The 26,197-nt window shown below is 40.3% G+C and overlaps 1 protein-coding gene across 2 annotated transcripts in view; it reads left to right on the forward strand.

The window, feature by feature from the left end:
- Window positions 1-18,228, forward strand: part of exoc6b (exocyst complex component 6B) — a 96,902-nt gene extending 78,674 nt beyond the window's left edge. For both annotated transcript variants that reach the window (XM_057337183.1, XM_057337194.1), the window contains 2 exons: window positions 11,647-11,759; window positions 16,630-18,228. In XM_057337183.1, coding sequence (XP_057193166.1) covers window positions 11,647-11,759; window positions 16,630-16,756 — 240 coding nt within the window. In that variant the 3' untranslated portion in view covers window positions 16,757-18,228. The remainder of the gene's footprint in view (window positions 1-11,646; window positions 11,760-16,629) is intronic.
- Window positions 18,229-26,197: the final 7,969 nt, after the last annotated feature.

Here is a 26,197-nt window from a genome sequence, read left to right on the forward strand (position 1 = left end):
AGCAGTGTGTCACTCCCAGATAATTAAAAATGGTCGGGACGGGGTTGGAGCCTAGGCGCCTGGTTTGCTGAAACCTCTTGTCACTCAAGTGGTCACCACCTAATTTGCAGAATTTGAAGGCTTAACATAAGTTATACGGGTGAGTTATAAAAAAATTCACCCTCCTCACAGTTGTCATGAAGGGTAAAATTAGCTATATAGATAAAAATATTTTTTGTACCAGGCTGTAAACATGTTTTTTTCTGCTGTAAAGTTGGGCATTTTAACATGGGGCTCAATGAGATTCTGCTCTCTTTTGGAGCCAGTCTCTAGCGGCAAGTCGATGAATTGCAGTTTAAGTAATTTCTGTGTTGGCTTCACAAGAGAGATCGGAAGGTTGCCGCTTGGTGTGGAGTTGACAAGACCACCTCCGTCCCACATTCTCTCTTAGTGATGTACGATGAACTGCACCCCGCGTGTGTGTTTGTGTTTTTAATGGAGCTTCTTGGTCAACCGTCGTCTCCCTGAACCACAACCTGCAAGGTTCAGTAACTGGGGTCAGACAGCGAAGGTGTGCGAGAAAGAGGAGATTGAGGATGAAACCATATGGCCTGTGGTCTTCCCCTCACCCCTTTCAGATCCAGCCTCCCACAGATCTGCTCTCTGTGTGGTTCCTTTGGGAAAGCAAGAAGGTTTGAAAGAATGGAGACTGCCACAGAACTTTGATTGTACAAGCAAACAAGCTCTCCGAGGTTGCTCATGGAAAAACTGAAAAAGAGTGGGATGGAGTGGAAATGTAGGAAGGAGAAAGAGCAGGAAATGACACGGGCGCTGTTCTCATCAGACCGTTTCTCCATAGTTTCCCTTAACAAGCCACTGACAGGTGTCACAGTTTAATCGTCCCCCCTTTGCTTCCTCTCTCAATGCCCAGAGAGTGTGTCACGCTTAAATCCATCCCCCTGCTCCATCTCAATGGCCTGCTGGTGTGTGTCAGTGAAAGGCCTGTTTGAGGCACTGTCACAGGTCTCCAGGGGTCAGACGGATGAGCTGCCCTGCTTGTATGGAGTCAGTGAGGGAGCAGATATTCCCTGAGCAGGGGGTTGACATCTCTCTTTGCAATACGGCCCCATTCAGTCAGGCCTGTGAGGATGACACTGACGTAGGTTGTGTTTGTGTTCGTGTTGGAGTGGGAAACTGTCAAATGAATACTGCTTCTCTTGCTCACCCGTTTCCATCTTTCTCTATGTTCTCTACCTCTTTCTCTGTTGCCCACCCATGTCCCCCATTTTGTGGATGATGTAAAAGATCAAGGAATTCATCAAGGTTTTCTTTATGTGACTTGCTAGCCTAAAGGTAGCTGGAACTGTAGGAACATATAAAGACAGTAAAGCAACTTTAAAGGGTTACTTCAATCAAAAGACAAAATTTCCCCATGTTTTACTCACCCTCAAGGCATCCTGACTAAATATGATTTTCTTCTTGAAGAATAATGCAGTCGGAGTTATAAGGGGTAGAATGGGAGTAAATGGGGGGGCAATATTTTGAAGCTCCAAAAAGTGCATCCATCGATCAAAGAACTGCTCGACACGGCCCCGTGGTCTTTTCAAAGGTCTTCTGAAGTGAATCCATACGTTTGTTTAAGAGAAATATACATATTGACAATGCTATTAATGATAATGTTTACCTTCTGTTATCCCTTGGCTGCATGTGAACCTGACGGCTTGTTTTTCCGGCAAATGACGCAGTAAGTTCCGGTGACAAACGCTTCATTTTGTTCCAATAGGATACCATCTCCTCGGTGCGGGAGCTTTCGTCATCGCCATTTGCGGAAAATATTCATATTCAGTTAGGATGCCTTGAGGGTGTGTAAAACATGCAGAAATTAGGCTTCTTGGCTGAAGTATCCCTTTAAAGTCGATATCGTTGAAATAGGCCATGTGACTTCAGTGGTTTAACCTTCATTTTATGAAGCGATGTGTATACTTTTTGTGCGCAATAAAAAACAACTTGATTCAAGAGATTTTCAGTTCCGTGTCAGTCTCCAACTCGCGTCCACAAGATGCATGCGTGCAGTGCAGATGCAGGAGCTGGCGTTCACGACGCAGGAGCCGGCGTTCTACATCTGCACCACACACATGCATCGCATACTCTTCTGGACGCATGTTGGGCACGTTCTTTTATTAAGAATGAATTTAGATTAAACAGTAAATCACAAAACATTGCTTTTCACAGACAGGGTCATAAATGTTGTCATAGTTGAGGACCAATGTAGGATTTTTACTGGTTTTTACTGGAAAGCAGGTTGTATTGGTGGCTATTATGCTCATATCATACACCAAACTGACAGTTTATGTGTAATCATACACACCAGCTTGAATTCAAAATCATTATTATAAGCTTACCGTGGTGAATAAGGGTAAGATAAGAAGTTTTTAACCAAAAAGTTATTAATGGAAATTGCTTTAAATGACCTTTTTAATGAAAAAACATTTAATTTTATGTTTACTTGAATAAAAAACTTGGTAACTCATATTTTCATTTTCTTAGAGAATGTCCACATCAGACCAATTCTTTTCATTGTGCAGAGTAAATGACAGTAATAATGACAGTAATAACATTTTAAATGTAGTTCATTATGCTTTAAATGTAAATGTTCTCAATGTAAATGTGCTTTAAATGTAACTTACTTAAATGACTTAAATGCAGTGCTCTCCTGTTTTCTTTCTTTATTTGCTTGGAGGCTCTCTTTTTGTCACGTACCAGTACCACTCAGCAACAATGCTGTGCATCATCATCATAATAAAGTGCACAAATAGTCACGTTCATGTATTCCTGCCGCCAGCTTCACACAGCTGACAACTGTGTAAGTGATGAGGAAAGAGAGGGAGGGGGAAAGTGGGAGGTCGCATGTGATGTTTTGGACAGTGAACTCGTCCTGGCCCTGGCGCACACTGGCTGACCTTCCTCTATTTAACAGCCAGAACCAAACCAGGTGTAATCACTTTCTCCAGCCTTCCGCCTGTCTTTCCGTCCAAAGGAGAGAGCGAGCGAGAGGGGGGTGGGCCAGTCAAGTGGCCTCCGGCCGACCCTGCTCGCATTCCCTCGGAGCCAGCGGACGATAAGCCAGGCGTGCTATCTGTCTCTCTCTTTCTCTCTTTCTCCCTCTTGAGTCTCTCACAGCCTCAGTCAGTGCTGGCAGGCCGAGGTTGGGTTGTATGGTAAAGCCGTAAGTCTGTGTGTGTTGTGCATGTTATAAATGCTGGAAAGATGAAGAGAGAGAGCTGACCCTCCAGTAACCTTGGCTTTGGTCCAGTCGGGGAGTCAGGCAGGATCTAGAGTCTGAGCCTCTCTCTCCATACCACTTCCATTCAGATGCAGAATGTGGAGTACAGAAAGAACCCTACAAATTTTTTCTCTACTCACTGTTATTTTCTATTTTAAGACTTGTCTGACAGGCTGTGTTACCGGTCTTGCCTCTTTAACAACCTCCATCTCAACCCTCATCACCTTCTTACCGGAAATCTCAATGTGTTGTAGGTCATTTACAAATGCCAATTCCATCGCCATTTAGGAACGCAAATAGGATTTGGTGTATTCCACTGGGACGACAAGCATTAACCTGACCCTTAGTTTCATTTTGTTTTATTTTCTCTCTCTCTCCCTCTTTCCCTTTCTTTGGCAGCTGTTTATCTGTTTGTCTTCATGCTGTGGTGATCATGAGTAAGCAGTATTCAGTCTGTAGCCTCTCTGTGACCCTGAACATGAGGGCTATCAGAGTTCACGTCCATAGAGACAGCACCACACCATCACAAAAAAAAGCCTTTTATCAGATTATGCCGTTATTCATGCCCTGTGAAAGGGGTAGGAGTTCTGTAATGCCAGTTTATTGTCTGTCACACGCGCGCGCACACACATTCGCATTCCATCTTCATTTTCCTACAGCAGTTGGAAGAGGAGTTTTGATTTGTTGGATTCGGCAAGCTCAGTTTCCTGTAAGCCTTATGAACGTCTACATCTTTTCTCCTAAATGTGAACAATGATTACACTGTTGGCACAAATATGATTTCTGGGAGTGGCATTGACGAAAGATATTGTGTGTGACGCTGTTTTTTTAAATAACACTGCTGTTCATCTGTGCTACGGCCTATTTCATAGTTTCATTTTCACTGTAATGTGTAAAGGGACAACCCTGTGAATCTGTATAGTATCTTCACAATATTTAAAGGTTGATGTCATGCACATTATATAGTATAGTACTACCTCAACTGTATAAAGTAACTTAGTCACACTTTTTCAATTTCATTGATCTCCATTGAGGTGCTCTCTTTACTTCTACACCATCTATAGACATTGCACAGTTTTTTAGATACACCTCTGACTGTCCCAGTGCTGCATGAGCAACAATTTTTACATTGTAGGAATACATAAGAATGTAAAAAGGAGGTGATGCCTTCCTCCCATGGCCAGGGGCTTCGGTCAAACTAGTATATAAGCGCCTCATGGACATTTTACATCACAAATGTTATTTGGAGAAATGTCTCACTCACTCATTCTTTACTTATATTCTTTCCACATTTTAGAATAATAGGGAACTCATAAAAACCATGGAATAATACAGTTTTATCTGCGGGAATTATGTTGTGACTAAAAGCATTCAAAACAAGTGAACTCTACGTTCTATTATGGCACCTTCAAAGAAATCACCCTTTGACTAGAATTTGCAAAATCGTTCTCCTGGCATTTTATTAGCCAGCTTCTTGGCTGCTTTTTATTCATTATTTTGTCCAAGTAATCCATTTCAAAAATATGTTTTTTAATACAAATGTAGTTTTCTAGAAAGAAATTAATATGTTGGCACAATTATATTTTTGTCCACACAAGTAATTTCAAACATTGAAACATACACCTTCAGATTAAAAGATTTTTAAGAGCATGAGAAACATTTTTGCCAAGTTTTGCCAAACTTTTGACCGGTAGTGTATACTGTACTGTGATGTTTTGCATGTTTTAGAAGTTAGGATGAGCTTATTGCCAATGATCCACTACGGCGATAACTTACTGTGCTTTGCATTCACCAATATTAACTATTGTCCAGAAATGGTTTATTTATATTCTGGGTTGATTTGTTTTGCATTGTACTATTGTACCAAGGGTAGTTTCTGTTTGGATGCCATATTGACCTTGCAATAACTCTCTCTTCTGAATGGACAGGAAGGTAAGAGTGAGGCCACGTTTTCCCATGGGCTAACGTAAACTCTGTCAAACGTGCATGAATTACAGCTGTAACTATTAAACAAGTCAACCAAAGGGGCACAGAGGGGCATCCCACATCCTCTGTTCTATTTAAAACCTAGTAATAACAATGAGCCAATATTGTTTATTACATAATTTTACATTTACATGTAGTCATTTAGCAGACGCTTTTATCCAAAGCAACTTACAGATGAGGTAAACAATGGAAGCAATTGGAACAACATAAGGACATAAAAGCAACAAAAAGCATAAGCGCAGTAAAACTGGTCTCATATAGCCTACCAAAGTAGACAAAGCTATGTTTTTTTTTTTTTTAAGGATAGAAAGAGTAGGAAAGACATAGAAGTCGGAACTATTTGGTCAGATGCTGACGGAAGAGATGTGTTTTCAGCCGATTCTTAAAGATGGCTACAGAATCTGCTGATCTTGTAGCAGCGGGCAGATCATTCCACAAACGTGGAACAGATCCAGAGAAGATACGTGAGAGAGATTTTTTTCCCTTTTTGGGATGGCACTATAAGACATTGTTCGTTTGCAGAGAGTAGGGATCTGGCGGGTACATAAGTCTGTATTAGCGAGTGAAGATATGGGGGTGCCGAACGAGTGGTGGTCTTGTAGGCCAAGAGCAGAGCTTTGAATGATTTTGCCCCCTATAATAATTCTGCCATACTTTGTGATCTGACTTTGATAAACCTGATTTTTCTAAGGTTCTCATTCACTTATTCACCCATTGGGTCACGGTCGATGTTTCAGAAATTGGGCCAGTTTGCATCCTGTTGGGTTCACCCACTTTCCTCAGGTCTCTGTGACCGCTCCACCACACCATAACCCTGGAGATAACTCTTCATGGTATGAAGAGGACAGGAAGGTGAGTTTGGGGCCAAGTCTTCCCCAGGCTATGGCTCCTTAGACGTGGCGGCCTCAGGAAGACGGCTGTTTTCACTTGTTCCTGATGAAGCTTGCTAACAGAGCAGGACTGATAACAGAACAATGACCCGAGTGGGGTTCAGCTCCGAGGCAGAGTGTATCACTGGTACGTTCACTAGAACCATCGTCATATTGACCACCCGCTGACCCAAGACTGCTTTTTTGAACATGTTTGGAGTTCCCTCGGCAAATGTTCACTTTGCAATTAAAGATTATCAGTGTCCTGTAGTGACTTATGTTATTTCTGTCACGCACCAGTTAGAAATCGCTGAATTAAGTGTCAAGTTAAAGAGCTGGAATCTTTACTCTTGATATTTTTGCAGTGTGAGCTTTTTTTAATTTAGACCCAGAGATGTTTGGATTAAATAGCCCGTTTTTAATCAAGTTATGGCTGTCAGAATACTTCAGGCTGGACTACTGAGGTGAAAAATGCTCTGAATCCCTCTTGAGACTCACGTCTAGTCTTAATCATGTACGTCTCTGCTTTTCCTAATGTAATTATACAAGCCACTCAGTGGTGACAGCCCCACCAGCATAAGTGAGTGAAGCATCCTATCAGAGTGAGCCAGTGGTAAGTGGTCATTGTTCAACGTTAAACTCTTGTCTCCCTCTGCTCAGAGTTCAATGTAAGGTGAATGCATCACGGTCTCATGAGCATGTTCACATTAAAAATCCCCCCCCAAAAAAGAAGTGCACTTTAAGTCCCCGGATGATGCACTCATTGAACTGGATATATGAAGTGTAGAACGCTGGACACTTTATTCAACGGTCCCATTTTTGCCTTTGTAGCGGAGGAGAGCTGGGGCTGTCAGGTCCTGCGCTAGCAAAGTTTACCTGCTGAGACGATTGCGCTCGAGTCTGATGACAGTTACCAGTTGCTTTAAAAGTGCAGTGTACAGATTGATTTCCATTGACGTGCGTTGTGTTATGCGTTTGACATTGTGTGGTATGTCATTTGGCACACAACTTTACTGTACAACAACTTTTACTCACCTCCCTTTCCTTCTCGTTCTCTCTCTCTGCCTCTTCTCCCCTCGCCATTGTTTCCTCATCCTCCTCATAATCTTAATTTTTTTCATCCTTCTCATCTTTTTATCTTTTTTTCCTCTTCTGCTCTTTCACATGTTTCTGCAATGATGCTCTGTTTTTCCTCTCATTTTGATCGACAGTTGCTGTTATCTTCAGCACTGGCGTTCTAGGACTTTGTCATTGAAAGTGTTTGCTTGACAGACAGAGAAAACACACATTCAAGATCGGTAAACCTCGCTGATGGACAGGAATATCCTTCCCCTGCGGCTGAGAGCATGTTTGTTTATGTAGATTGGCATTTGTGTTTGACCGTCTCATGATTACTGCTTGCTGGACACTTAAGCGTAGATGTTGCCTAAGTCAAGATAACCTCAGCGGATAACCTTTGACCTCTGTGGTGCTACTGCTGTTTGGACTGAAATATGGCTGGAGAAATGGGGAGCCACTTTTCCTTTTTTTCTGAGCTCAGATACTGCTTATCATTTTCCTCCCATTGAACTTTGGTTGATGTTGAGTGATGTTTCAACGCTCCTCCTTCCCCATTTTCCCTCTGCACTTGTGTCTGTGTTCTTGACTCCAGTCATCTAATACACAGACCTCTCTGTTATCTGCAAAGGTTGATGTTAAGGTATGGATGCACTTTTCACTCTTAACACTAATGTCAACAGATTTCTCACAGACCCCTAGAAATACCTTTGTCGCAAACTATAAATTATATAGAGCAAGGCAAATGCCAACTGTTGATCATCTGGATTGTTAGTGTTCACATGGTGCTGTTGTTCTTATTTCGGTGAATAAGATATTATGCTGCATTGCAGTTTACAGTGTTAGAAACATTTAATTTGTCAGTTCTTTTATGTGAATGTGACAATCAAGCGATTAGAAGGAAAGAAATTGTAGGGAACTATTGAGATGAGTTTGCAAAAATGCTTTAGACTAGACAAATTTTGCTCCTATTACATTACATTTACAAATAAACGCATCGGAACGGGTGTACTTACTTTTTAAGACCAATGATATTGGACCAAATCAATTTGACCATCTCTAATTTAGTGCATTGGTCATTCATTTTTCAAAGCGCAGTCTGTCAAATCCATTCCGCTTTAGGAATGCCTCATAAATTAAACTCCATTTCGCATTTTAGCTACAGCCTTGACTTCCACGGCGCTGCTGCTTTCTCAAATCCATTCCACCTAGCTAATTTAGAGTCCATGTCAATTAAACTCCATTCTGTTTTGACACAGCAAGGTTGTACATTATACGTTATACAATAATAATAAAGTGTGAATGATTATATTTATTAAAATGATTAAATGGATACCATCTAATTGGGACAATAAAGACCTCCCTACTACCCCTAGTCTTGCATAGCCACCTTGGTCCGCTTTCATTTGCCAATTTCCACCCAAGAGGCCATATGGCTGACAGGTAAAGCAACCAATCATGTTTCGTTTTGTGCCGCAACATGTTTAGAGGTGCGGAAATGTCCCTACAGTAACAGACCGTTGTACATTCACGAACATGTCAAAAGTTAGCAGCAACAACGTTTATAAATTTATGCCATGATCTTAGCATACTTTTAAGAATTAAGCGTTTAGTCGATTGTGATTTATTCTTATTGCAATCGATGTAAACTCGACAGCTTACTTCTTTGATCAGATGGCTTCGTGTTCTTTCCAAGTGGACTGTTAAAGAATGCGACACGCATGTCTCCCGGAAATCCTGTAGAATTCAACCAATCAGATGATGACTTCAAACATGCTGAAGTGTTTCTAGAAAAGTGTGCCGCATTAGATGTTCAGCCAACGGTCCGTGGGCGTGACATCTGAGGCAGAGACTATACTACCCCTAACCTTACTTTACACTTTATTATGAAACACCTGTTAGCAATTTTCCATTTTTTTCTTCAATTGGTGGAAATAAATGCCTGTGCGATCTGATATGTGATGTGAAAATGTAGAAAAGCAAGTTTGGCAAAAGGCGAATTCGAACTTGCATCGATGGCGTCAAAACCATTGAAAACTACTGGTCACGTGTCTTTCTCACTACACTACTGAAGCTGCTGGTAAACTGCCGTCCTTTTTACACTCTAAACGTTTTTTGGGAGAACCCCCCCACATTTTCTGTTCCGACGCCCATGATTGAAACATTGGAACAGTTGCTACTGCTCCTCAAGCTGTCAAAGGTCATTTGCAGAAGCAAACAAAGATGATCCACAGTCCTCTGTTATCATCTTGAATCCATTCTTCTCTGAGCACTTGGTGTTCTGGATCTCTCGTGCTCACGATGGAGGTTTCCTTCTGCTGTATCTGGATTGGATTTGTTCATCGTTCAGATTTACGACCGTAAACTTCTGCCCTATTTGCTTTGCTTCAGATCGCAACACGCATGGCGGCACATCATGACTCATCCCATGTTCAGTAGAGTTTTCAAAGACGTATTTATTAATAAGATATAACCTGAGGCCCATGTGTGTTACAGCATAACTTTTTTCAATAAACACTTTGGTGTCTTTTTCTCTCTTCTGTTCATCCCTTCATCTTTCTCTGCTTTCAGCTCTTTCAAAATGAAGGTGTGTTATTTCTTGCTTATTTGTAGACTGATATCTCTTCTCTGTGCTGGTTATTATCGATGTTATCGTTATTCAGGCTAGAACTCAGCTGAGTTTGGCCTGCGTGCGCTTCTGGGGCTGACGGCACAGTTCCAGAGAACACGCTAAACAAAGACGAGAGCCAGAGGGCAGCCAGAGGTGACAGAAAGGAGAACTAACGAGAAAAGAATGAGAGAGGAAGGTATGGATGAAGTGACTGTGATCGCAGGAAGAAAACAGAGGGGAATACAGAACACAACACCAAAAGACCTGAATTAGTGGGTTAGAAAATCAGTTTGTCAGTTTTCCGTCATTTGCAGTGATCTCATGAAGTCGCATTGAATAATTGTCGGTTATTGACGGATTGTTCGATTGTAGGTGGCTACTAGGTAATAGTTACATAACAAGCTCCCCATCTGAGCATTTGCAGATTTATTACAGCAGTGAAGCGACAAATCAAACCTTGTTTTTTCAGAGCGCTGCCAGAAAGAGCAACAAGTCTACGGGGGAGAAAAAAACGCAGCAGTCAATTCCCAACACCCCTAGGCTATTATCGAGAATAGCCGTTCCTGCAGCGTTCCAAACAAACAAGTACGACGGACAGAATAACTGCTAGGAGCCCTTATCCAAATGGCCCGCAGCAGAGCGATAGTGTGAACGCGGGGTGACACCGAGGCTATGAGGGGAACGAGAGCAACACATCAATGTGCAACGTCATGTTTTCTTTTTTGCCTCCTTTTCTCTCCATCATTCTTTCTTTTAGAAGAATGAGAGGAAGTGATAATCCAGCGCCCGCCCGCCCCCATGCCCCAGCTTCTCTCTGGCGTGGCCCTCTGTTTGTTCAGAGAGGACCCGATAACACTGTCGGGGGTCACGGCGAGGTGAAAGCGAGAGACTGAGTGGAAGTTCATTGAGAGGTGAAGGTGGGGTGGGGAGGCAAAGCGGAAAGGTGAAACCCAGGTCATGGACGAGTTTGACACACTAGCTAGCGCTACATGGTATGCAAGCGCGTGTGTATGGGTAGGGGGGTTACAAATGACAGCAGAACAGCCTGGCCCCACTTCTCTTAGCCTCGGTGGCTGCCTTCCTCCTATGCCAGAGCGGCATGAACCATGCCAAAGGGAAGAGGATTGGAGAAAACAAGATACCGTATGCATGCAAATCCCCAAAATCGCTTATCTCACACAGGTGCTTATCTGCCACCACACAGGTTGTTTTGTGTATGGTGTCGTGAGAAGGTGGCTTACAAACACACAGCTGTCAACCAAAAAGCTGTCCTCATACACACACATGTGATTGTGTGTCTTTCTGGTTTGAAATGAAAAATAAGTGACATTATTGTTGTATTTAGGTGTGAGATTAGACATATTTTCTTTGTAAGGATGATGGCATGTTTGTGTTTGTTTGCACTCCAATGCAAACCGCTGAAGCTGAATGTGTGTGCGTTTGTGCGAGCGGGTTTGTTTGGGAGGGAGGAATGTGCGCTGTTGTTTGGAAAGCCAATGCTGAGGGGTGCATTTCTGGCAGGGCTCCAGCAAGGTCAGTAACCGGCCGGGTCAATCACGGGTCATTACCGGCCCATTAACGGGTCAGGTCCGGGTCAGAAGCGGGGCTGAAACAGCCTCGCATTCAGGGTGGAAGAGTGTAAATGGTTGTTCCCTCTTTAACCTCCCTCCATTCTCCTTTAATCCCCTGCTTTGTCATGTTACTTTCCCCTGTGTCTCCTCTATAATCTCATTTGAGAGGCTCCGCTCACTTATGTAACATTGATAAAAGTGAACTGGCCCATCTAACAAGGGCCAACAAAGTGTTTAATGAACTTTAACAATCTCTCCTTGTCTTTTCTTTCTCACCATCACCGTCTGTAGTTACTGGATCTCTTCACTCAGTGGGACTGGTCCACGTATCTGGCTGACTACGGCAGACCCACCTGCAAGTACCTGAGAGTGAATCCGCACACGGCACTGGCCCTCCTGGAGAAGTGAGTCTCACCTGCACACATTCTTGCTCTCCTCCTCTCGTCATCACATCATACTCATTCAATCTGAATCTTTCTCTCCTCGCTCTCTCATGCGTCACTCGTGAGCAGGATTTGTAGATCGTAAGTACTTTGCATTTTGTGACCGTGTGATGAGAGTGCTTTTTACGTTGGTGGAAATGTTCAAATTATGATTCGCCCCAAAACAAGAAATTATAATTTGCATGAAGAGAATAATGCCATTGCTAAGGATCTTTTGAAATGTTGTTCTTGTTTTGCATTGTGGCATTATTTTCTTTTGCCTTTATGTCCAAATGGTCCATACTGTAATAAAGGATGTAAAATAATATGAGATATGAATAACATAATAATTTACTATGATATATACTGAAAAGTGGGCTGTATGAATGTTGTTTTCTCGCAATTTACATTACTCTAGAGAGAATTGAGAAGGGCTGCAAACACTAAGGGATAGTTCACAGTAAAATTAGAATTCTTTCACCATTTACACATTTATAATCACCCTCATGTCATTCCAAACCTGTATGACTTTCTTTCTTCTGCAGGACACAAAAGAAGATATTTTGAAGAATGTTGGTAACTAAACCCCATTGATCCCCATTGACTTCTGTTGTATGGACACAAAACCATTTCTCAAAATATCTTCTATGGTATTCCACTGAAGAAAGAGTTATATATAGGTTTTGATTGACATGTGAATAAATGACAGCATTTTTATTTTGGGGTGAATTGTTGCTTTAATGTCCTATAAATTAGTTTAGTTTTTCTGCATTTTTATGATTTTGATGTTAAAATTACAATTTTTGATAGTTTCCAAAACCCACCCGCACGAGCAACTCTGTGTATGTTTTGTCTCATATTGTTTTTTATTCTACATTGTATGGAAGAGTATTTATATCTTTGTTTCACATGTTGTTTATTTAACCTCTGCACAGTATGTGTGTGTGTGTGTGTGTGCGTGCGTGTGGGTGTGTGTGTGTGTGTGTGTGCGCGCGCGCGTGCGCGTGCGTGTGTGTGTGCGTGCGTGCGTTTGTGTGCATGTGTGTGTGTTTGCATTCACTAAACTTGTGACCTCCTGATCACTTAAGCTTTCCTCTGTTACTCTCTTTTTCTTTTCATTCCCTCTTTCTCTCCTCTGGCTGCCCTCTTGTATCTGTGATATACAACCATGGATTGACATTACACAATCCCACANTGTGTGTGTGTGCGCGCGTGCGTGTGTGTGTGCGTGCGTTTGTGTGCGTGTGTGTGTGTTTGCATTCACTAAACTTGTGACCTCCTGATCACTTAAGCTTTCCTCTGTTACTCTCTTTTTCTTTTCATTCCCTCTTTCTCTCCTCTGGCTGCCCTCTTGTATCTGTGATATACAACCATGGATTGACATTACACAATCCCACACACACACACACACACACTTGCCCTCACACATACCCGCCTGATCCCATTTGTGCTACACTTACCTCAGCTTCACCCTCTTGCCCCTCTGTCTCGGTGAAAGTGATCTCTATTATTTAGCCTGGCAAGGGTTCGCACACTACTAAACAGGAATGTGTAAAACAGTGTGTGTGTGTCTGGAGTCAAAGCACGGCAGACTCGTTGAAGAGAATAGTCTTTCTCCATGAAAATGTACTTGGAGAGACAAGGCTATTTAGTTGATATTTGGAGAGAGGTAATAAATATTAAATATAAGAGTAAGAATATGAGTTGTACTTTGTTTATAAACGTTAGCCAGAAAAGTTCAGGCTTGTTTCTAAGTAGAGAATCCATCTAAAGTGAGGAAGTTGGACTCTGTTTGACTAACTGAGCGTTCCCACCAAACGCGACTTGCGCGAATGAATTGCGCTATTCGTGCGTAGTTGGACGCTTGAACATTTTGAGTTTACTCGCTTCATTCGCGCTTTAAATTAACTTCAGAACAGACGTGAATTCGACGTGGTATCCACATACAGCAAAGATGATTTTGTCCTCCATTGTTGTTTCGGATTTCTGCCTCCGCTCGCTACGTCATAATAACGTCACTACTAGAGCAAGCTCCTGATTGGTTAACGCGGCGCAAATTTTCACCAAAGTTCAGATTTTTCAACTCGCACGAATCACGCGTTGCGCGCGTCAAATGCCCGAAACGCTCAAATCGCGCGAATCGCGCCGCAGGATGTCCTATCGCGTCTTTGCATTGACTTAACATGTAAATCACTCGTGTTTAACGCTTCATTCGCATTTGGTGGGAACGCAGCTTAACAGTGATGTACTTTTATAGCCATCAAGTTTCATTTATTCATCCAAGCCATCCTACTGAATTTAATTAGATTAAAACTTAAGCCAAAACAAAACACTGGTGGCAAAGCATTTATGGTTTTACACATGGTTGCGGACGATAATCTCTGAAGAGGACAAATTACACACCTCTGCACTTGTAAATGCCATTTTGTAATATAAATAGTAGTATGAATTGATTTATAACCACAACTTCGCTCCACAAAATCACAGTAAACTTAGGCGAAAAGCCATCTATATTCTGACATTTTTGCCTATATTATCTTTTGAGGGAAAAAGCAGTGTGGTGGAATTTTTCTACTGAACGAAAGCTGTGGTTTGTCCAAAAAGTTGCTAGATTTGTCACGGCATGCTTTTTCTGAAAAAGTCACGAAACGTTTCTATAACGTTTCGTAATCTTGAGGGGATGTAGCTCAGTGGTAGAGAATCCAGACCTCATACATGCTTAGCATGTATGAGGTCCTGGGTTCAATCCCCAGCATCTCCAAGTTGTTGGGCAGTCGTGGCCTAATGGTTAGAGAGTCGTACTCGTGACCGTTCGATCCTCAGGGCCGGCGGGTAACGACTGAGGTGCCCTTTGAGCAAGGCACCTGACCCCTACTTGCTCCCTGGGCGCTGCAGTGATAGCTGCTGCTCCGGGTGTAAGTGTGTTCACCACTTGCTGTGCTTGTGTTCACTACTCTCTGGATGGGTTAAATGCAGAGGTCACATTTCGGGTATGGGTCACTATATCTGACTAATAGGTCACTTTCACTAAAAATTCGTTAAATCTAGTGACAAGCTAAGTTGGCAACAAGGAGGTGGCAGAGTCTGACTGACTTTGAGTGACAGGTACTTTACCCAAACTACGACAAAAAACGCAACGTGTTAAACTCGATTAATCATTTGACAGCCTTTGTGTAAAAATATTTCTGTTTAGTTTTGGAACTATGGCGGGCCACCAGTTAAATAATTCATTTGCATATGTGAACAAATAATTGTGCCATTTTGGATAACACTACCCTTCAAAAATGTATCCAGTACATAAAATACATAATTTGGGAGGCAAGTTATTACTCCGTTAGTCAAATACACATCTGTCCCACTGACTTCATCCTTTGTTTGTTGCTCCCCAGAAGCAAACAACAAAGTCACAAAGCAAGCGTTCTGTACAAGGCGGTGGTGATTGTTATCTACATGGCAATGATAGGCAGTTCTCTGTAACAAGCAGTGATCCATATCACTACTGCAACGGAGTTATGCACGCGTGGTGATGGCTATCTAGCCCAAAAACCCTTACCGGGTAAGACTTTCAGGATGAGTTGATAGGAGCAGAACAGTGTGGTTGGTTGCGAACATTGCTTCAGTATCAACCACAGTAGCAGATTGACCCACTTTCTCAATATTTGTAGTTTGCAATGTTGGTGTCCTAATCTATACTTTTTATTTCGCCTTTAATTTGTATACTAAATATGTTAATGCAATGGTTTCTTCTGCCAAAACCAGTTTAATTGTACAGTTTTCAACTTACTCTCTGACCCTCATTAAAACGGCTGTTTTTATATGTAAATTTATACATTTATGTATTGTTGACTGGCCAGAATGTCTCATTTAGATAAATTCAACACTAATTCGTCTGATATAGTATAGTTATAAAGTACTGTTTTTCTTCATTTGTCCTCTTTCGAATGCTCAGACTGTGTAGAACAGAATTATTTTTAATGCCTTATTTGAGGGTAGGTCATTAAAGTGATTGTTCACCCAAAAATGAAAATTCTGTCATAATTTACTCACACTCTCATCATTTCAAACCTGTATGACTTTATTCCGCAGAACACAAAAGATGATATTTTGTAGAAAGTTGGTAACCGAACAGCACTGGCCCCCATCCACTTCACAAAACCAATGCAATTGAATGGAGGCCAGTTAACAACATTCTTATGCGGAAGAAAGTCAAACCGGTTTGAAATGACAAGAGGACGAGTAAATGATGACAGAATTTTTATTTTTGGGTGAACTATCACTTTAAGTATTGTGTCAGACTGCGGTCCTGAGATTCTGGCATGGTTTGGCTGGTTGCGAGTGACAGGAATGTGTGTGCATTGGCTCGGTGATCTCGCCGCTACTGCGAATGAGCGCTTGGCACACGTGTCAGGAAAGAGAGCAGGCTCATTTGTACCTCCATGCAGAACTGCTCCAAAATTCCTGCATGTGGAAAGGCTGTCTTGGTAGACTCCGTGGTCCCTTCCTTGAGCTCTCAAGGGATGCAGCACTCTGTGACCAACATGGTATGTGAGTGCAAACGGCTTCTAGTTCTCATTTTATTCCCTGGCTTGTTTTCAGGTCATATGCCTTTCAGTCATACAAGTAAAACGACTAATTTGGTTTTGGAGGACATGCATTTAGTCTAAAGTTTCTTTGATTTTAATGAAGCCACATTGCTTTTTCTGCCTCTGTTCAACCTCTAATCCTTCCCTTTCCCCTCTCTCTTTAATAGTTTGATTTAGCAGTATTTTATTAATAGCATAAAGCGGAGGAAAACATTAACTTTCAACTTTCCAAATGCCTTTTGGTCTCATAATCATTTGTTTTTTTGCAGGATGAAGGACACCAGTCGTAAGAACAACATGTTTGCACAGTTCCGTAAAAACGAGCGGGACAAGCAGAAGCTTATAGACACTGTCGTCAAACAGCTGAGAAATCTCATCGCCAGCAACCAGGCTTGAAAAGGCCAATGCACCTGCAGACAATCCCACAGCCCGATGAGCTACCACTACCAGAACACATGGACATGCATACAATAAAAATGACTTGTCCCTTATGATGCAAGCATGCACCTCCCGAAGGTGCAGTCAAGTCTGCCAACCTGTGCCTGTGTGGTATGGTGTCTGTTTCCAGCTTGAAGTCTTCCTCTATGACTACATAGATTAAATATATTTGTCTCTGTAGAACAGGCATGTGGTTGCCTTTAATAGGACTTTTATTTTGTCCCAAATTTCCTCCGCAGTAGAAACGTATTGTCTTTTTATTTAATTTGACAGCTACCGTTACTCTATGTGGTGAATATTGGATTCCATAAATCACTAACAACAGTTGCTTTTATAGTCACTCACAGATCAAATGTAATAATATCTGTGAGAATATAAATCAGTATTCTCACAAATGGGTCAAGTAGGCGTGTTGATCAACATCAGGCTTCTCAACACCAGTGAGTCTAGTTTGTGTTAGTGCTCGAAGTAATTGAATACTAGACCAATGCAACCACTCTTGTTTAGCTCTAGTCTGTTACATCCAAGATGTATTAATCCCTGGATACATGTGCCGCTTGCAGACTATCAGTTGAGTGGCAGTTTTGGAGGTATGGTTAGTTTACATGGATTTAGATGTTTTCTGATTGGATTTCTAATAATCAGAAGAGAGGCCTACAGTATGTATCTCATAATCAGTATATTTAAATATGTTAAACACCATTCAGTGCAAGAACTGACTGATGCTGGCTCAGGTGGGGTACTGTAATGTTACTGCTACCTGCCTTTAAAATGATACTGATAAACAAAATAAAAACACAAGCGAGTTTGTTTGTGTTCAACATATAAGTGCTTTTACTATTTAAACAGTGTCTTCCCATACCATTGATGTTTTTTCTGCCTGGAATATGGGTGCAATATGTTAAACGTATTTCTTTTCAAATGAATCTGAGGGTTTTAGGTGGCAAAGACAGGAGTTTTTTCATCATTTTTGTTTTTATTGGCACAAAATATGTGTGTGTCCTTAAAAAAGATGCAAAATCATTAAAATAATAAGGGAACTCGTATTTGTGGACACAACATGCATAATGCATTTTCTATATTTTGTGAGGATTTTTGCCTGGTTTGTACTCTCACCAAGTGTCTTTTCTTTGTGCGTTCAGCTCTTCCTTTCTGTGCCTTGACTAATTTCATGCCAATAATTGACTGTGGTGGGTTCCGCACAACACCTGCACTTGGGTATATGAATAATGGACGGTGTTGGTGTGTTAAGATTGAAAGCACAAGAACATGCAGCATTAGCAGACTGCTGTGATTGAAGAGAACAATGTTGATGTTATGCTTTTTACGGAGAGATAATGTACATTGTACAGATTATACTAAACCACTAATGAATATTACAATACTAATAAATAATGGCAACAGATATATAATAAACCAATGAAAAATGTTTAAAATCTTTTTTCCTCTTTATTTGTATATGTGATCCATTTTTAGGCATGAACAAAAATTGCACTCTATAAACAATTTGGTTTGTGGGAATGGGGTCGAGACATGTCACTGACTGGAACTAAACCTGCATATTCCACAGAAGCTCACTTGTTTAGTTGTGCTCTGATCATTAGCCAATGACTCAAACAGCCTTGAAATAGTTGAAAACTATGTCCATGACATCATCTGATAATGGAGTTTACTTTGACATTTGAAAAATATTGCAGAACAAAACGACTCGCTAAATTTTGTACACTCACATTTTACCAGAGAAGCAATCGAAGAATGTGTTCGTTCATGTGACGTCACTTTCTGTTTTGTTAAACCAGACCCACTCTGCAGATTACAAAGGTAACCGAGTCGAACCCTGGTGGTGAATAATGGCTGACTTTGAGATGACTTGAGATAAACTAGAACTATAACCTTTATGCTTGACAGACCAACTAAACAACACTCATTCACTTACACTCCATCAGATTCCATTTTCCATCCTTTCATAGTGGCATAAAACCTGCTCTATCCAATTTCATGCGATCACTGTCCCATCATGCAGTGAGGTCTGCCCCCTGCCACCTCCATTTATCTCTGTGTGGAGAGCATCACTGAACTGTGACCATACCACAAACACATTTTCCATTTCCACTCCCTCATCCTCTCAGAAGAGACACCTTGGCCCTCCAGGGTCTGCAGATCCCCCACAAGTTTTGAGCGAGTCCAGCAAAACAAATCTTTTGGGGCTCACTTGAGCGCGACAGGCTTTTTGTCAGGGTTCATGAACCGAGCGATGCCAGCTTAGAACCGGATGATGAATCCTGCATCCTACTGTCCATCTCAGCACCCGGCTCCCTCCCTCCAGTCCCAGGACTTAGGGCAAAGTTCGGAAGTTCTGTCAGTTATGGGACTGTTGAGCGAAATGCAAAACTGAAGATAAATGTTTTTTATGACCCAAGAAAGGGAATTGCTTGAATGATTTATACTTTTGTCAAGTGTGACGACCCAGTCATCTGGACAGTTTTCTAATGATGTTTAAATAGGCAGTATAAGATGATCTCAAGTCCAGCATGTAATGTATTGTTCTGTTAAATTAACCCTTTACAATAATTTGTAGGTGGAAAAGCTGATCGAGTAAAGAACTGATTGATAGTTCGATTGAGATATTCAGGCGTAGAAAAGATTTGCCACAATATTTCTCTCCTAACTTAACTTTCAAAGCTACTGTGTTTGTGTGTTTTGTCCTGGTAAACCGTACAGTGTGTCCCCACAAATATTGTAATAGCATTTTTTTAATCAAGTTGGGAAATTGTTTGGTCCCCACGAGGAAAACAGCTTATAAATCAAACTATGTAAAAATGCAGAAAGGTTGGAGTAAAGGTAAGGTTTATGTGTAGGGTGAGGGTTAGGGGGTGTAATATACAGTTTGCACAGTATAAAAGTGTTTTTTCTCTGTGGAAAACGATAAAAACAAATGTGTGTGCTCACATAACTAGTATATTTTGGGGATGAATTTGTACCCAAAAGTGTTTGCATTGATACGTTCACATTGCAACTCTGATCCAAATGTTTGGTCGAATGATGTGGATTTGCATACAGTATGTGTGATAGAGAGATGGAAAAAGAAGAAAGTATCAGATCTCATCTTGTAATCAAGATCAGGCCTCATATTTGCATGCAATAAGATTGTCCCATTGGGCTAATAAAAAGAATATAAAAATAGAAGTGCATTTAGGATGATTTGGGGTAAAGTTGGCCTTTTAACACACACTAAAAATGCTGTTATTTTCAACCCAACCCATAATTTAACCCAACAGTTAAGTTTTTCCCTTTTTTACCCAGTGCTGGAAAGAAAATAATGTAAAAAAAATCCTGGTCTTCTACTTGGACATTCTTGACAAACATATCCTGACAATAACAGTTCAAGTCTTCCAGTAGATCACCCTTTTAGCAAAACTGTGGGAATACATATTGTATATAGATGTATGAGGCACTCAGCTTACTAACAGTCAGTTCAGTCTAAACTGGGAAGCCCAGTTTTGCTTTTTGGAATAAAATGTTTATAAAAGTTAAGTAATCCAAGCTGAATGGAGAAGTGGGATGCAGTTTAGCCTATTTAAAAAATGTGCTAATGAATTCCACTTAAAAGTTTTACTGAATGTTTTTTCTTAGTTTAACCTGACTGGCTTTGTTTCACTAACTCATCTGTCTGTGCGAAAAATGCTGTCCATTAGAGAAAGACATTGATGAATGTCTCTAGTAAAAGTGGCCATGTTTCCTTGTATGTGTCCACAGCAGAGGTCAGATGAGGTCACTGTCTCAGTGAGTGAGCCCTGTCTCAACATCCAGAGAAAAACAGAGAGAGAGAGAGAGAGACAGATGATTAGGACGTCATAGCGTGCAGAAGAATATAGAATAAACATCTGCCCCCAAAAATGAAACAGATCAAAGTGAGTTTTAACAGCGATGACAAGAGCTGATAATGTGTTCACAGACAGATCAGTCTCATACGGAAGAGAATTAAATATAACCTGAATGTTTATGTGCTGATGGTGGAAGTTATGGTTAAAATGTGTGTGTGGGTTTGCAAATGGGTCAGATAAAAAGCTAAAGAGGGAAGAACAGATGTTTGCATAGTGTCTGGGTTTATATCAGACTGATTATGGAAATATGGTCATCTGTGAACTAATATCTCTCTCTTCAGTCTCTCTCTTTCATTCTGTACACTGTAACAGCATAGTGATCCACAATCTTCCACTTGACTGATCAAAGCTGTGTTTGATGTCGACAATATATTTATTGGGAAGGCTGAACCTCAGTCTAACATAAATATGAAGCAAATAGGGTTTACATTCATGCTCAATAAGCAAACAATGTTATTATAGTTTGGTTTTTAGCTCGGTTGTAGTTTTATTATTATTTTAAATTACCTTTTTTATTTTATTTTTCAGTTAATTTTAGTTATAGCAGTTTTGTTACATAGTTTTGTCATTTTATTATTTATTTGTTTATTTTTATGTTGTTATACACTCTTAAAAATAAAGGTGCTTGAAAGGTTCTTCACAGCGATGCCATAGAAGAACCATTTTTGGTTCCACAAAGAACCATTCAGTCAAAGGTTCTTTAAAGAACCATCTCTTTCTTACTGTTTCGCCACAAAGAACCTTTTGTGAAACGGAAAGGTTCTTCAGATGTTAAAGGTTCTTTATGGAACCAAAAGCTTCTTCTATGGCATTGAAGTACCTTTTAAAGCACTTTTTTAAAAAGTGTATAGTATAAGATTTTTTTATTTTCTATTTTGTTTTGTTTTTGTTTATTATCATAATTTTAGTGCCTTAAACTTTTATTATTTTATTCCTGAGGCAACAATTCAATTTTTCATTTAGTTCAAGTTTAAAAAACAAATTAGGCCAATATTTTATTTGATTTCACCAAATGGAAATGAAAAAATTTTTCATAGATTCAATTGAAGTAAACTCGATGTAACCTTGGTAAACTTGGTTCTTTTACCTGGGACAGATCAAAGTTGTTTTTAACTCAACAACAGAAGAAAGTACGAAAAACCGAGTGAGTGAAAGTGAGAGTGCAGCAGAAGATGGAGTGATGGTGGCAGAGAGGAGAGACAGCGAACACACGTTCTCCTCTCCTTCGATGAAGATGGATTGCGGCCCACCCTCCTTCTTTCTGTGCTACTGGGAGGTTATTGATGGTCTCCAGGAGCCAAAGGTTACGGAAACAAAACTCGGGCTTCCTCTGAGCTCTCTGTGTGTCCTCCCCTTCAGTCAAGGTGTTCTTGGGGGTTCTGGGAGGGGTTTCGGGTTAAATTTGAACACTGACAGCGACACACACCCTTGTTCTTACACAGGCCTAAAGGGGCCAATCCATCATTGCTGTGAAGCGCTGAGGGTGTGAGTGAATGTGTGTGTGCGTGTGATTGGCAATTTATTGTCACATGGAGATGCTAATAGCAGTGGCCCCCACAAAGCCAGTGCATAGTGGGGGTCATCATTGAGCCATCCATCTCAATCCACCTAACCATTCAATCACTCCATTTTTTACTGTCTGTCTTTGCACAGCTTTTAGCTGAACACTGTTGGCATGGAGAATGACCATCCTTCATCTGCAATATAGCCACAAATAATATCTCATCCAATCAAGGTAAAATACTTCAGTCTAACACGTGGTGCTAACATGTGGCCTGTGCTCCTGGCATCAGGGCGCCATAATGAGTTTCTCATTTCACCGTCACGTATCTTTTTATTCTTTTCTTATGAATGCATCTCTGTCATGTTTAACAGTTCAAGATGTTTAAGTCGCTCGGTACCTTCTCTTTCAAAACATTAAACAAGGCCGAGAGTAAATGAGGGACCTGTTTTGCTCTGACACTAATAAAAGTGTACTGGAAAACCTAAACCACAATTCATTCATCAGCTAGATGCATCTGATGCTAGAGACAAAGGACCAGATATTTAGATTCTTCCCGCTTTTAGACAAAATTGGATTGAATGCCTGCTTTGGAATGTAGTTGCTGGGAATGTGGTTAGATTAGATTTGGACTCCCTTGGATGTCGGATTCTTTTGGGTCTTGTTACTCTCCAAATTCTGATTTCTCTATTTTAGATACTTGTCCTGAAATTGAAACCCCCTCTCTAATAAATAATGTAATTTACGGTTTCGAGAACGATTTTGATTCAGAGCGTTTATGCCAATACTGAGTGCTAAAATGTCAAAACTGAGCTGTTAGGAGATTAACCATAAAGGCTTCTTTTTTATAGCCGTTTATGACTAAAATGGCTCCACATGTTCTTCAAACCAGAACGATTAAAACTATTCTTCAATCCATTCTTCATGGCTTTGGATGAAAGGTTGGATCTTCTGGTACATATTTCAAGGTATGTATTAAACTTTCTTCATACTATATATATGGTATATACTGTATATACATACTGTATGTATTATATATGTATAAATATATGTACAGCTGTGGAAAACATTTAGAGAACTTTTCACTTTATTTATGTGTGTTTCTCCAAATTTGGTTTCTATTTGCATTTATTTGCAGAAAATGAAAACGGGACAATCCGGTCAAAATAACGGAAAAAATGCTCTGTATTTTTTCAGACCTCAAATACTGCAAAGAAAACAAGTTCATATTCACTTTTAAGCAATACAACAGTAATATTTGTACATGTATTTAGGAAAAGTTCTAAAATAATTTTGTACGTGATAACCTCAATTTTTATCAATTCAGTTTTCATGTGTCTTGTCATGCTGTCAGTCTTTCACATTGCTGTTGGATGACTTTGATTGATTTTGTTGAAATTCAACAGACGCTGGACTGGCCACAATACATCTAGAAATGCTGATTGAATGAACATTTGCAATGGTCTCTTAATTTTGCCCGGGAAGCTTTTTAAACTGTTGGGTTATTCTGAACAAAAGGAGGAGAATTTCATTGTTTCACAATATGGCCTTAGTTGGTGAAGGCACAATGTATTTATCCAAGTAAGACATGTTTTGGCATCACCATCTTTGTAGGAATAAAATAATGAAGGTGTGTCTTCTGAATTATTCACACTTATCTGGAACTGCGTGTCACAACAGCCTGATGTCACAAGAATCGGTAACTATTTTACAAGGTGGCAAATTCACATGAACAAAACTTATCATTGTTAGAAAATAGCAATAATAAAAGCAGATCGTACTGAACGAAGGACATTATAAGATTAGCTGCCTTGTAAAATAGTTACAAGTTGCCGTGGGATCGTGTTGGTCACAGTGTCTCACAGCTACGTCACTGACTTTCGACTCTTTAGCACAACTAACAGATGTTTGCATGGAAGGTTATTTGAAAGAACAAAGCTAATCAAATTAAGTCAATTAAACTAAAGAATTAGGAAAACGATGATGAAACGTGTCCAATATGTGTTCTGACATCCTGTCAATATTAAATATTTACTTGCGTTTTAACTCAACTATTAACTGTTATTAAGCAGTAATTACATTGTAATAAACATCACAAAGACATTGACACTGGCATGAGACTACAGTTATATACAGTAATTTTAGTTTATTTGTTCCTCTCTTAGATAACCTACTGCTGAACCTTACACTCATCTGAAAGGTTTTCTCACAAGAACACAGTCATTTCTCCTTCATCTGTTTCTTCTCTTCTCCATCTGTTTTGAGGAACGGGAATGTGCTTGTCATTGGGTAGCAGGTCACAAATGTTCTGGGGTTCCCAAAGTATGGAGCTGTGCAGAATTTCTTTTTACACAATAGATCTTGTGAAGGGATTGGTAATATAAATGCATCGTTTTCGGATTTTCGGATTTCATTAATGGAATTTTTTAAACAAACAAAGCATCTTATTTATAAAAATGCAGTCGTGGCCTAATGGTTAGAGAGTCGGACTCGTGATCAGAAGGTTGCCGGTTCGATTCCCAGCGCCGGCGGGTAACGACTGAGGTGCCCCTGAGCAAGCCACCAACCCCTACTTGCTCCCCGGGCGCTGCAGTGATAGGGTGTGCGTGTGTTCACTACTCTCTGGATGGGTTAAAAGCAGAGGTCACATTTTGGGTATGGGTCACCATATCTGACTAATAGGTCACTTTCACTTCACTTCATATTTTACCAATTTGAATTGTTTGCAGATGATCAACAATTTAAATAAATATACTGGTGAGAAGGAAAATAATCCCAAACAAACTCAATGCCAAATTATCATATGTTTCATATATTATCATATATATATATATTTTCCAGTAAAAATATTTAAAGTTGTTATTGTTTTTAAATACAATTATTTTTTTCACCTATTAACCTCTGTGTCTCACACTAAATTGCTCATAATTCTCTCATTCCTATGAGATTCTCACATGTTATGCTTGTCAGGCACTTCAACCTAATTCGATCCTGTCTTTCCACTCTTTTATCCACTGAGTCACTGCTCTAATACCTGAATAAAATCTACTTCTGCCTTGGAAACTTCCAGAGTAAACATGTGGAAATCTGTAGTTGTACCTGACTTACTGCCACTCCCAATATTCTCATTAACCATAGCAAAAGTTATCTTTTCCCCGAATTAGGTATACCCAAACTTCATGTTCAGATCTTACCCGACATTATTTTTTATCACATTTTCAGCACTCAATTGCCATCGACTTAAAAATGATAGCTTTATATAATCTGTTTAGGAGGTAAAGCACAAAGCGTTTCGAAAGGCCCAAAACATAGCGCAAGGGTGACAGGAGGACATGAGAAAAAGTTGACAGTGTTAATAGAAAACACACTTCCTGCATCTTGTTGTTCAATTGACCCCAGATGGACCTAGAGGCAACCTGGTTTTGGAGTTATACTTGGGCACACATGTCCTTTTGAACTGCTTAGCCGTGGCCTTTTGACTTGTGATGCAGCAGTTGTTACAAACATGTTTAAATAATTTGAATCCCCAGTGAGTCTCAACATATTCATGTGCAGTTCCTGTGACTTATTTATCGTGCCCTGTGTTTTGATCTCTGTCTTTTATGCCTGGCCTCGTGTGTTCTGTCGATTTACACCAGGGCACCGTAAATAAATCGTCAAACTCTGTGTTGAGTTAATCATGGATAAATGTGTTTGAAACTTTGACTTTGACAGGCTGTACACAACTCCACACGCAGGATAACACTTATTTCAAATCTGTTTAATGCAGTTTAAATGTAGCCTTGAGTCTCGGTATTGTCCCCAGCTTTTTGGCTCTTTGGAATACTTGTGTTTGGAATAAAGCTTTTTGGCACTCTGTTATTCCCAGATTTTTTAATAGCATTTAATTAATTCCCAGCATTTAATAGGCCTATTTACAAATAATGTAAATATATACATGTAAATATTATGAAGACATCACTACCAATGACATTTCAGTTGCATCTTGTCTTATGGCTGATGCTGTTGGTTCTG

Source organism: Triplophysa rosa, linkage group LG1 (genome assembly GCF_024868665.1).
Source record: "Triplophysa rosa linkage group LG1, Trosa_1v2, whole genome shotgun sequence".
Lineage (NCBI taxonomy): Eukaryota > Metazoa > Chordata > Actinopteri > Cypriniformes > Nemacheilidae > Triplophysa > Triplophysa rosa.